The sequence below is a fragment of the Panicum virgatum genome, chromosome 8K (assembly GCF_016808335.1).
Source record: "Panicum virgatum strain AP13 chromosome 8K, P.virgatum_v5, whole genome shotgun sequence".
NCBI lineage: Eukaryota > Viridiplantae > Streptophyta > Magnoliopsida > Poales > Poaceae > Panicum > Panicum virgatum.
Genome location: NC_053143.1, coordinates 39464897 through 39478626, shown reverse-complemented (window position 1 = coordinate 39478626; position 13730 = coordinate 39464897). Strand labels below are relative to the sequence as shown.

The window sequence follows — 13730 nt, the reverse complement described above, 5'->3', positions numbered from 1 at the left end:
AACTTGGAGAATGAGAATACCTATTTTAGGGCGATTCTTAGTTGGGTTTCTGCTAGTGAGCCGCAGTTGGGCATGATGATTAAGCAGTTCAAGCGTGGTGATGGTTTTGGGCTCGGTTACACCTACACGAAGTCAGACTTTGACAGGTTGTATGGTAAGATCGGCAAGGCTGCTGGAGTTCAGAGTGCTCTAAACACTGCTAGTTCGAGCACGCAGCCTTCGCTTGTTGACCCCGTGGATGGTGTGCTGAAAGAACCATCAAAAGCACCTCCACAGAAGCAGGTTTGGGTTCCAAAGCCCAGTGAGCTGAGGAATTCCCTTGACACGCTCCCTGCTGCCGCAGCTTAGGTTACCCAGAAGAAGAGGGCTGCTCCTCCTTGTTCGCAGGCTAGGCTTCCACCTCCCAAGAGAGAGGTGAGGTACCACTGCAAGTTCTGTGACAGAGAAAGTCACCTGGAGGAGTTTTGCTTCAGAAGGAAGAGAGCTGTGAGGCGTGAGCAGGAGAGATGGAACGCGGACACGTACTCTGCTCGGGTGCATGGTCCTCCTGGGCGTGGTGGTAGGAAAGATACTAGGGCGCACCGTGTAGGTGGAGGTCTGGGAGACGGTGGTGCTTACCGTGCTCCAGCGGGTGGTCGCTTTGCCGGTCGTGCTCCTGGTCGTTTTCAGTACGGCTATGGATCACGGGACCGAGGCTTTGGAGGAGGTTTCGAGGCACCACGCTTTCGTCGCGGTGGTGTTCGCCCGTCACGCGGTAGACGGGACGGGGGATACGCTTTACCTGATTTTGCTAACCCTTCTGTAGAGCAAATGGCTCGACACTGGTTTGCTTCTCACTTTGCTAACCCCAGTGTTGAGATATTTGCTCACCCTTTGTCTCACTACTGATGTGCAGGTTGGAGGCTTGGAGAACAGGTGGATCATGGACTCTGGTTCTTCGCACCACATGACCGAAAATGACAAATGATTCTCCAGCCTCACCTCGATGCGCTCAAAGGGGTACATTGTGTTCGGGGATAATGGAAGTGGAAAGGTACGTGGACTTGGCGCTGTTCGAGTTTCTGATCGCTTTACCCTGAAAGAGGTTGCTTTGGTTTCGAACCTTGGGTTCAATTTACTTTCTGTTTCACAACTTCTTGATGAGGGGTTTGAGGTTCGCTTCAAGGAGGGCTGTTCGCGTGTTTTGGATTCCAGAGGAGATTTGGTTTGCCTGATTACACCTCGCGATCGGGTTTTCTTGGTTGACTTTTCTGGAACTCCTCTTGGCCCTTCTCGTTGCTTGTTGGCTGGTCCTTCTTCTGATCTGTGGAAGTGGCATAGGAGACTTGGACATTTGAGCTTCGATTTGTTGTCAAGACTTAGCTCACTTGGTCTAATCCGAGGATTGCCCAAATTGAAGTTTGAAAAGGATCTTGTTTGCCATCCGTGTCACCACGGGAAGATGATTGCCGCTTCTCATCCGCCTGTTAATCAGGTAATGACCGCTCACCCTGGAGAGTTGCTACACATGGACACAGTAGGTCCTTCTCGGGTGATGTCTGTTGGTGGAAAATGGTACGTTTTTGTGATCGTGGACGACTTCTCTCGCTAATCTTGGGTTTTTTTCATGAGAACCAAGGATGAGGCTTTCGAGTTTGTTCGAGACTTGATCTTGAGGTTGAAAAACGAGCTACCCCAGGCTATGCGAGCGATTCGCAGTGATAATAGCACAGAATTCAAAAATGCTTGTTTTGACGCCTTTTGCAGTGATCAAGGGCTTGAACACCAGTATTCTTCCCCCTACACTCCACATCAGAATGGAGTTGTAGAGCAGAAGAATCGGACGCTGGTTGAGATGGCGAGGACGATGCTCGAAGAGCATATGACTCCTCGCAAATACTGGGCTGAGGCGGTTAACACCGCTTGTTATGTGTCCAACCGCATTTTCTTGCGTGCTTTCATGCACAAGACTTCTTATGAGTTGCGATTTGGACGCTAGCCCAATGTTGATCATCTCAGAGTCTTCGGTTGCCGGTTCTTTGTGCTGAGAGATGGAAATCTTGATAAGTTTGAGTCTCGCTCGTCTGACGGCATTTTTCTCGGTTATGCTTCTCACTCCAGAGCTTACCGTGTGCTGATTATTGATACTAACATCGTCAGAGAGACTTGTGAAGTCACTTTTGACGAGACTGCACCGTGCAATGCTTCTATCTTTGAAGTTGCAGGAGATGATGAGCTCGGCACCTCCATCTTTGAAGATGAGGAGGAAGAAGCTGCGGAGGGTGAGGCTGAGGCTACCACGCGTGCTGTGGACCCAGTTGTCTCTTTTGAGCCCAAGGATATTGGACACGCTCTTTCTGATTCTAATTGGGTCAATGCCATGCATGAGGAACTTGAAAATTTTGAAAGAAACCAAGTTTGGGTTTTAGTCGAGCCTCCACCTGCTTGTAATCCCAACGGAACGAAGTGGGTTTTCAAAAACAAGCAGGGTGAGAATGGGTTTGTTGTTCGAAACAAGGCTCGTCTTGTTGCCCAGGGGGTTTGCCAAAAAGAGGGTATTGATTTTGAGGAGACTTTTGCCCCTGTTGCTTGTTTGGAAGCTATTCGAATCTTTCTTGCATTTGCTGCTTCTAAGGGTTTTAAACTTTTCCAAATGGATGTGAAATCTGCCTTCTTAAATTGTTTTATCGAAGAAGAGGTTTATGTGAAACAACCCCTTGGTTTCGAAAATCCCAAGTTTCCAAACCGTGTTTATAAACTTCAGAAAGCTCTTTACGGTTTGAAACATGCGCCTAGAGCTTGGTATGATAGACTGAAAACTTTTTGCTGGCTCAGGGCTTTAAAATGGGATGTGTGGATAAAACTTTGTTCCTCATGCGGTCTGGCACTGATTTTCTGTTAGTTCAGATGTACGTGGATGATACTATCTTTGGTGGCACTTCTCATGCTCTTGTCTCCAAGTTTTATGAGCAGATGTGCAGGGAGTTCGAGATGAGCATGATGGGTGAGTTGCAGTTCTTCCTCGGGCTACAGATCAAGCAAACTTCCCAGGGCACATTCGTCCATCAAACCAAGTACACCAGAGGCTTGTTGCGGAAGTTCGATATGAGTGACTTGTCTCCTCAGCCGACTCCGATCAGCACATCGACGGCGCTTGATGAGGACTTGGATGGCAAGGCAGTGGACCGGAAGGAGTACAGGTGCATGATCGGCTCCCTCCTGTACCTGACGGTGACGCGACCGGACATTCAGTTCGGCGTCTGCCTCTGTGCGCGGTACTAGGCTTCTCCGCGCACCTCCCACAGGCAGGTGGTGAAACGTATTTTCAGGTATCTGAAATTCACCCCTGAATTTGGTCTTTGGTACTATGCAGATTCTTCTCTGGTTTTGGTGGGCTTTTCTGATGCCGATTTTGGTGGGTGTCGGTTGGATCGCAAGTCGACATCTGGTACTTGCCAATTTCTCAGTACATCTTTGGTGTCTTGGTCCTCTCGCAAGCAGGCTAGCATAGCATTTTCTTCCACAAAAGCTGAGTATGTTGCCGCTGCTAGCTGTTGCTCCCAGATCCTTTGGATGAAGCAAACCTTGCAGGATTATGGATTGAGTTTTGGTAGGGTTCCCATCTTTGTAGATAACATGTCTGCCATTAGCATTGCAAAGAACCCTGTCTTACACTCCAGAACCAAACACATAGATATCCGGTTCCACTTCCTGCGAGATAACCATGAGAGAGGCCACATAGACTTGATTCATGTCCCTTCAGAGAGGCAAACCGCAGATATCCTAACCAAACCGGCTGAGCAGGACACCTTTGCTCGCTTGCGAGGGGAGTTTGGGGTTTGTTACACCTTTTGATCGTTGACTTTTCTTTGGTTAGCTTTGTAAGTCTTGTTTGTTTTTCTCTTTGTTCTCTAGGTTTGGTAGTTGCATTGTGCATGTGCATTGTACATGTTTGCATTTTGCATTGCTACACTGCACTAGCATTCTTGTATACACTGTTATGATCTTTTAGTGCTTGCTAGTGTAGTTTCTTAGACTCGATCATGTATAGCTTGCTCCACAGTTTATGTCATAACATCCGAGTTAAGCTATTTTGATTTGAAAATCTGAAAACATGGTCACCCTGTCTTGGCTACTAGCATGATAGGATGTATTGATGTGCTTTGCTATCTTATTCATGCTAGTGTGGCTTGTAATCTTTGACACGAGCTAAAATTGTAAAATTTGTTTAAAATATGTCTGAAATGGAATGAAAATATCTAGGTAGGATTGCTTGTCGCACTGATCGAGCTTTCGGGACGGCTCACATAGCACTACTGAGAACCCGGGCAAGGCTGTGCATGACTGAAGCGAGTGCCTTAAGCTTCTGACTGCCTTTGGCATAGGCTTGGTCTCGTTGCTAAGTAAAGCATGACAAACTTTCAACCCCTGGCAAAATTACTTGCTTGATAAGTTTGAGATGCAGAATTGAATCATGATAAAATATATTGGCTGCTTTGGATCACCTTGTATGAGTTCGACTAGCACTGCTTTCTTTCTCCTACTTGCTGTTGCTAGATCATGGGTGATGCTTTTATTTTTGCTGAACTGAACTTGCTAGCTCTAGAATTGATTGATATATCCTGTTGAGATAGATTCAGTTCCTCTTTATGAAGCACACATGCCTGTCGCTAGTTGATCATATCTGTGTATGCCTGAGTGTTTCACGTACACCCTCTGCACGACATTCATTGCATAGCATGATTTCAGGGGGAGTTTTAGGCATCTTTTAGACTTGATGTGTGCATGTGCCAACAAGGGGGAGAATTTTTGGGAGAAGTGATTGAACAAGGGGGAGACTTGTTTGTTTTGAAAAACTTGTTGTGCACAGGGTCTTTGAGAGTGCATCATTGAGAGTGCATCATTTTGGGAGAGTTGCACTTGTGAGAGGGAAAAGCTTTGCTTGGGGAGTGTCTGCTTTGTTTCTGGCTAATTTTTGGGAGAAGTGGTTGAACAAGGGGGAGACTTGTTTGTTTTGAAAAACTTGTTGTGCACAGGGTCTTTGAGAGTGCATCGTTTTGGAAGAGTTACACTTGTGAGAGGGAAAAGCTTTGCTTGGGGAGTGTCTGCTTTGTTTCTGGCTCCTGGTCCTGGTTTTCCTCGTTTTCCTTCCACTTTCAGCATGACTGCGTCGAGCGTTACTTCTGTCTTTGAGGAGTCATATTTTGGCTTTTGATCGATTGCGTCGAGCCGTTGCCCTTGTCTTAGGGAATCGATCTGTGCTTGAGTAAGTGACTATTCTTGACTTTCTGAGCTTTTTGTCACTTGCATGAGTTCTTCACTTTCTTGCTTCAATTTTATCACTTCTCTGGTTTCTGGTGGTGTGTTGACAATGCACTCATCAAGGGAGAGATTGAGGAATGTTGAGTACTCTATCCTGCCAGTGATGAGTGAATTGTCAACCGTGCGGTGTGATCGTGCGCTTGGTCTTTGGTTGCAGGTACACGGGCGTCGAGTGTCGACGGTGAGCTGCCGTGGAGGAGCTCAGGCCGGGCGGCAGCTGTGGCGTCCACTCCTGTATCGAGGGCGCAAGCGGCGACGGAAGACGGGTTTCTTGGTTTGCGCCACAAAACCAAGGAGGCTGACGGCGGTTGAACACGCCAAGTCGTGGAGGTACGGGCGTCGACGGGGTCTAGGGCCACGCTGCGGGCGAGGAGGTGACGGGCGTCGGGCGGCGTCTAGGGCCGTCAGAAGGCCGAGGCGGGAATGGCGTCTAGGGCCACGGCGTGGAGGCGGGAATCTTTCCGCGCGAGGAGTTTTGACGGTTTTCTCAATACCGGTCACCTACCCGGGTTTCGCGGACCCCTCAAAAACTACGAACCGGATCTTCATCGACGTGGCGGCATCGCGGAGAAGACTTCGAGTTGAAGAAAGAAACTCAGCCGTCGGATGAAATCTTGTACCCTTTTTCGGTTTTGCCCCTACGGGCGTTATAGTTTGAATTTCATAGTGGAGGTCATTTCTGGGATGTGACCGGTCTGACCGGTCTGTGAGACCGGTCTGACCGGTCTCCCCCGGGAGTCGATAAATATGTCTCACCTGCCCCCTTGGACAGGTGAGCCTCGAAGCCACGAGTCATTTCTGTTTTCTCCTTGCTCCTCCCTATGTTCTAGGGTTAGGGCGAGGTCTCCATGGCAAAAGTGGTCTAGATTATAGCTAGGTCCACAAATTTGAGAGGGTGGATGAATGGGTGGAGGTCTAGCTCTTGTATAGGTGAGGTCCTCTGTAAATCACGATGAATTTGAATGAAATCGAGGTCCCCTTTGAGCAGCTCTTGTGTGTTCCCATTCATCTCTTGTTCATGGCTTGATTTCCTCTCTTTTGGTGGTTTTTGAGATCGAAGCTTTCTCTTGGACGGTTTGGGGACTCCGTGATTTGTTTCTTGACCATCTAGCCTAGGGCTAAACTCTCAAGATTCACAAGTCCCTCGGATTAAGGTTTTACACGTTCTTGAGAAAACCCCAATCCTCTTTGATCTTTCCTCGAATTCTCTAGTTCCTCTAATCTTTTGGGAGAGATCTCTTGGGAATATGTTTACGGGGTAGATGTGAAGGTATCCCTCGAGTTTCATCGAATTTAGACTTCATTTGATCGAGATTCACCATTTGAAGCTTTGATTGCGGGCTTTTTGGAAGCGATCGATCTGACCGGTCGAAGAAACCGGTCTGACCGGTCTAGGATTTCAATTCCAGCCCGACCAGTCTGACCGGTCTGAGTAGGCGGTCTGACCGGTCTGTGTCTGCCAGGTCTGCTAATTTTCTCGTTTGCTCGTTCGTTCTAAAGCTTGTTTGTGTTGGTTTAGCTCTTCCATAGCTATTCCAAACTTCACCTAGAGCTCTTGAGGACTTGTGGTGATTTTGGGATATAGGCCGACGGATCGATTTCGGAAGAAATTTTGATGGGCTCTCATTCACCCCACCTCTGGTCGCCGGTTTCGGTCCCTCAAAGGCAGATATCACTACCATAGAAAGCCACATTGCACACAATAATAATGGAGAGAGAACAATAATAGTTGTCCACATGTACTGAGATAGTATAAGCAGAGCACTAGAGCCACATGTTGCCACAGAATTCCGATCCTGCTAGTCCTTTCTGGTGTAGAACGGCACGACGGTGTAGATGGTCTGCATGATGGTGGCAATGAGCAGAATGACGGCAGCCATGAGGGAGATGAACACCCAGGGGTTGCTTAAGTAGTTGTTCATGAACATGGCGCACCACTTGTTCCGGCGCTTCTTGCAGTGGGTGTTCACATCCCTTTGCAGGTGGCCCAGCCTGCTGCCATTGTCCGGCAGCCGTGTTAACTTGGTGAGGGTGTTAAACATTTCCACCACCGCCTTGTCGCTGCCTATAATGTTTACGAAGAGTTGTTTGGATCTCAGAAGCGCCACATCTCTTTCTGACTCGGTAATTTTGTCCAAGAAGAATATGTAGGAACACACGTTGTATTCGGCGTCAGGATGCAGCCACTCAAATGCCATCAGGTTGAGGAGTTCCACCTCCGTTTGATCATGGAACATAAACAGTGGCATGCTCAGCACGCCGTTTACAAAGTCAAGGCCGTTGATGCTTTGAGTGTTGCTTTTTTCGAACTGGATGCCTGCCTCGTTCAGCTCAACGGCACAGGGCGTGCGAGGCTCAAAGCATCGCTGTCCAGTTGCCGCTCCAGCCGCTCGGCTGCAGCAGCTGCTAGCCCACTGCAGCAGCTGCTGCCTGCAGCAGCTGGCCGGCTTCTGGGGGGCGGCTGCTTCCGGAGTGATGCCACAATAGGTTCTGTGAAGAATGTCCAGGAAATGAAGGCCTAGGTTGTTCATGCTTTGATCAACGCGTGGGACATTCAGAAGATCTCGCACCCAATTATTGATCATTGTAGCGCTCTGCACTCACCAGATTGATAAACGAAAAAGCAGTAGCTAGATCCACATACTGGACAACCCCCCCCCCCCCCCCCCCCCCGCGATTATATCACCAGGTGATAAAACTAACAACCATGAAGAGTATTTTCCCATGCCACGATTAAATGGTGTAACGGAGATGGCACCATTCATGCCATTTCGAGTAATTTTGGTGATCGTATGACAACGCAATCAATGGGACTAATGATTTTATTGAGTGAACATTTCTAGATCCCAGGGATGAAGTAAAAAGACCATACAAAGCAAAATACGAAGAAAGAACTCAAAAAAATGCTGAATTGGACGAGTTCTACTGAAATCTGTAGCACCGGTTTAACCGATGCCTAAGCTTCGGTGCATCCGATGGTTGTCGGAAGAACCAACGCCCTGGCACTGGTGCAAGTCTGTGCGCCTCTAGATATCAAGGGAAGATCAAGTGAAGAAAGAGTGTAGCACCGGTTGAACCGACAGTATCAAGTCAAGCATCGGTTCAATCAACGTAACATTATCCAGAGACAATGTCAAGCGTGCAGGAGCCAAGCCTTCAGCACCAGAAGAACCGGTACCCCATCGGAGCAAGCGTTGGTGCAATGACGTGAGCAAGGTGCAACGGCTATACGAAAATTAAGTGTCACAGGAAGTTCCGACGCCCTAGCATCGGTTCAACCGATGGTCCCTGGAAGTTGCTGCAGCTGTGTCAGAGAAGCTAACGGCTACTTCAGGGTGCAGTGTGACTGGAAGAACCAATGCCCCTGCACCGGAAGTTCCGATGCCTATGCAGAAAACTGGCCAACGACTAGTAACGGCTCTCTTGAGTTGGTGGCCTATATATATGCCTCACCCCGGCCATTTTGAGTTTGATGGAGTCCCAAGACATCACACACACATCCAAGAATACCTCCAAGTCATCCAAGAGCATAGAGATCATATCCTTAGGTTTTAGCACTAGCTTTGTAAGTGTGAGTGCTAGATTAACTCTTGAGTGAGTGGACAAGCAAGGTTGAGATCCTTGTGGCTGGTTTTAGAGTGAACCAAACATGTATTTCGGTGCGCCGGCCTCCTTGGAGCATTGGTGGCTCACCGGCACGTCAACGACCCTCCGACTTGGTGTGGAGTGGCGTCGACAACATTGTACGGGGGACGGAGTCCCTCCTTCGTGGGCAATCTCCCTTAGTGGAAATCGGGATCAAAGTAACCGTGATTGTGTTCACGGAAGAGACTTGATTGTCGGGAAGCAATACTCTTCGTGAGTGCTTCAACAACGTGGATGTAGGGGCGCCTTAGTGGCAATCCGAACCACGGGATAAATCCTCGCATCAAGAGTTTGCTTCTTCTCATCTCTCCTTTAAGCTTCCGTATTTCATATTGCAATCTTTGTTCCTTTACTTTCATAGAGTAGTATCTTGATAGGATTGGCTATAGGTTGCTAAACTCTTTTGGGATGAGGGTTTCACACTAGAAGAACTATAGTTGCACATCTAGATAGCTTATTTTAGTTTAAATTTTGTGCAAACTAGTTGGAGCCATATGTTAAGTTTTTTAAGAGTGTCTAATTCACCCCCTCCCCCTCTTAGGCTAGAGCACCCGATCACTTTCAAATGGGCCATTAGCCCAACATAATCTATTTAATTCACCAGCCCCACAAATTTCATATTAAATTTGCGTCACAAGTAGTATTCCCACAAGTGGAAAGAGAATAAGAGATGCATGCATGCAAGTGGAGATAAAAATTAATGACATCACCCTATGCAAAGAGGTTTCAAACTAAAAAATCTATAAATCTTAAAATGTGTATTCTAAGTTTAACTAAGTTAATAGAAAAGCGTGATAATATTTTAAATGTAAGATATAAATAATTATATTCATAATTAAATATATTAGATAATGTACTTACTTGATGTGTTAGATGTTAATATTTTTTTCTATACATTTGGTCAAACTTAGATTATTTTAACTTAGGATAAGCCAAAAAAGCTCGTATTTCAGGATAGAGGGAGTATAGTTAAATTTGAGAAGTTCTCCGATACATAGAATATATGTTTCTGAAAACCAAGGAACAACTTTCTGAGAACTTTCCCAAACAAACAAGAATTAAGAGTTACCCACACTAGTCCTCCGATCCTGTGCTCTGTAATGACCCTGGCCTGACACAGGGCTCAAATCCACTCTACACGTTAAGTGGACCACACCTACGCGTAACTCTCTTGCGCTTTCGTCCTCGCTTCGCGCAAAAAGATCAATCCGGAGTTACTACACGTTCCTGGCCTGGGTATTTAAGTTGGTTTGGAATCACTTCCACTTTCAGTATTGGGACTAAACACCGGTGAACAGTATTTCGTGATGCTACAGTAACTGCTACCGTAATTCACGAATTTAGGCCGGCCCATCTGGCCCATGGCTGTCACATGCTGTCTCATAACCTTACTTTACATGCTTTCTATTCCAACTAGCAGAACACCCCCCCCCCCAACCCCGAAAACACACACACACCCCCCCCCCCCCCACCACCACCACACACACACACACGTTGACACAAGCAGAGAAAAAAGAATTCTATGACACCGGACTTGAATGGTAATTAAAAGTTGTATGCAATAAAATCGGAAGGCGTGATTGGAAAAAGAAATTTGGTCTAAAAAAATGGAAAAATAGCAGGAGCAATTTTCTCCGAGTATGAAGTGCCACTTATTGCTACTCCAGTCATCGTACAACAAAAACAGTGACGTATGTATATTTGAACTAAAACAGAGCACCTACCTAGCAACGAGCAGGATATGAGTCAAGCATCCTGAGGGAAACAAATAACTTACCGGGGGTGTGCCACTGCAAGCAGCAAATATGATCCTCTCCAGAACGACTAGAGGTATTTGGTTTTCCATCACGATCATGTCGTTCCGCATCATTGGCCAGAAATTATCAAAGCTGCTCCTGCTAAAGATGGGATCGTTTGCCGCGTAACCAGTATCATCGTCCAATAGACTTAGCTGTATCTTTATCAGCTCAAACAGGAAGCATCCATCAGTGACCATCATCTGCACGAAGCTACTCCTGTTCACTCCACGCCACCTATCATCAAGGCCATCGTAGGCGGCCTCGAGCTCATCCGCCACTTCCTCGATTGCTGCGACGAACTCCGTTAGAGGCTTCCCGGTCCAGTTGACCATGTGCAGCATCGCCCGCCTCTTGTGCTCCTCCATGGGCAGGAGGTGGGGCTCGCCGTGGTGCAAGGGACCCAGAGATACGAACTGTGGCTGGTAGGCCTCTCTGTTGGTCATCTTCTTGATAAACTCCGGTACCCGATAGATGTAGCGCTGCTTCCACCGCGCCATCTCCACTGATGGGCTTGTGTCCTCGAGCAGCTTCTCCATCTCCACCACCGAACTGCTACAATTGCTCTTCCCCTCGACTCTCGAGGCCGACACGGACCCATCCATAAGCTCCTCGTTTGATCCCCCAGAGTGCTCCGGCATCTTCTCTTTTCCTCGCAGAGAGTGCTCGAGCACCGTGTCCATCTCGATCCCCGCCACCAAGCTGCTGCTACTGACCTTGATCTCCTGTGTGTCCACCTTCTCCCCGGCTGCCTCGCCGGTGGATCGCAACCCCTCCTCCATCAGATATCCTCCTCGATTTGATTCGTTTTCTACTGGTAAAACCTGTGTGTTGTAGTCTCTAAACGAGTACTTTTGTGCTCAGCTCGGGGAGGCGTCTGAAGCTTTCACGAATTAATAGCCTGCTCTTATAGTCTTATATTATATCAATCACGTACATCGTGGACTGGTTCTTGCTTCAATCAGATCCACAGAGTACGAGCCAGGGGGGCCCGAGCGGACGTCGACCGTGTTCGGCAGTTGTTGGCGCCGTGCATCGAGAGTTCGAGACATTGATTGAATCGCTGTGAACGTCGTCGTGGGGACAGGCAAGGCGAACGGTGTGGATGGGTTGCCCAGACGACCTTGACCTGGATCAGCCTATGCCGACACTCACCCTAATGACTGTCACCCTCTGTGTGACGCAGTGTACGCACCGTGATCATCCCTGTTAACTCTGTACGATCTACCCTGCAACTCTCTAGCAGGCGGCTAGCTCTCCCATTGCCATGCGTGTGCCGTGTGCGCATTGGTCAGTCCAAAGGCCAAGCATGCCTCGGCCTTGCTCTCATGTCCCATTTCACTCTTGTACATCTCAACAACCATTTACCAAGCCCATCAATGTTTTGTGGAAAAAAGGTAATTATTACTGCCTCAGACAGTCAGACCTTGAACACCAACCGCAAAGGATCTCTCTTTATTTCAATCCGGATGACGACAACATCAACATCTAAATTATTCACTTATGCCATTATGAAAAATAATACAAAATAACTTTATCATTAATTCATATCTAAATTTCCAGCATTTGTCAATACATCTATATCTAGATCAATACATCAGCCATTATGAAGAATAAGACATGCCCACCTATAGTTGCTTCTTGTTTTTCATTTTGATAAGACGGTTGCTTTTAAACAACCCAATTTTGTCATTATCATTATATAAAAATAAATTCATAATATCCGACCATCATTAGTTGTAACATGCATATCACGAATACATGTATCCGAGGAGCAATGATAATAATGTTGATTTGCATGGTTTAGCAATAATGGGAAAATGGTTCTGGAGTTACACACGGAGGACAATCGAAATCTATAACAAATTATATTAATACTTCATGATAAGAACTACATAAGATGATACATTATTTTGTTATATTTTGGCTCAAATTACAAAACATATCTATGTTGATAGTTAAATTATAACAGTCATGATGTTTTAACAAAAACATACACTACTACAAAAATAGTTTGTAGGGGCGGGTAAAAACACATTTCTGGGGATGGATGTGTTGCCCGCCCCTACTTTTTGCAACTACAAATATTGTTTGTAGGGGCTGGTAACATACCAGCCAAAAAAAAAAATGGGCCCTGCGGCCATAGTGAGCTGCCCCGAGCCGCCGCTACTTGGAGCTGCCGCTCCGACGCACCGCCGTGGGTTGGCCGCCACACGCTGCTACTCCCGCGCATCGCTCCGGCTACACCACCGCTGCTCCAGCTGAGGGCCGAGCCTCACGGCGCCTCGGTCGAAGCTGGCCTCCACCGCCACCGAGCAGGCAGAGCTAGCGCTCCCAGCAACAGGACCAGCAGCAGGGATACCCGCCGGGTCTCACGCCACTACATGCATGGAGTATTAAATAATATCTATTTGTAAAATTTTTTTTTATAGATGAGTGCAACTTTGCGCGACGAATCTAATGAGACTAATTAATCCATAATTTGCTACAGTGATGCTATAGTATCTATGCTCTAATCGTACGGTCAAATATTTCATTAGATTCGTCTCGCGATTTAGACCGGGGGTTGTGGAGATAGTTTTATAATTAGATTTTATTTAATACTAGTAATTACTGGTCAAAATAGGGTGAAAATTTTTGCACCTTACAACCAAACTCTGCCAAGGTAGAAGGAAAAAGATAACAGAGGATAAGTAAGACTGACAGAAACAGATAGATAACGTGTGGCCGCCTGCGCCCCTGCTGCCACAGACATTGTTTTTTTAACTTCATCCATGCGTTCAAACTTTGTAGGGGTGGGTGATGTGGTGACTGGCCCCAAAAAATGTATCTATTTTTAGAGGCGAGTGATGGCTTCATTCGCTCCTATAAATGTATTTTTTTAGGAACGTGTCAACTGCTATAGCAGCCTTCCTCTTTGTACACTACAAGAAATCATTTAATCTATGACGATATAAATTCGTCACAGATTGCTAAAAAAAAGTCACA

At 46.9% G+C, this 13730-nt stretch overlaps 2 protein-coding genes across 2 annotated transcripts; both read right to left on the bottom strand.

The window, feature by feature from the left end:
- Nucleotides 1-7100: 7100 nt before the first annotated feature.
- On the bottom strand, nucleotides 7101-7886 carry LOC120645707 (UPF0481 protein At3g47200-like). The gene has a single exon (XM_039922467.1). It carries the CDS (start codon nucleotides 7884-7886, stop codon nucleotides 7101-7103), a length of 786 nt encoding a protein of 261 aa, XP_039778401.1.
- A 2660-nt stretch (nucleotides 7887-10546) lies between these two features.
- LOC120644613 lies at nucleotides 10547-12071 on the bottom strand. The gene has a single exon (XM_039921263.1). It carries the CDS (start codon nucleotides 11522-11524, stop codon nucleotides 10667-10669), a length of 858 nt encoding a protein of 285 aa, XP_039777197.1. The 5' UTR covers nucleotides 11525-12071; the 3' UTR covers nucleotides 10547-10666.
- Between the last annotated feature and the right edge of the window lie 1659 nt (nucleotides 12072-13730).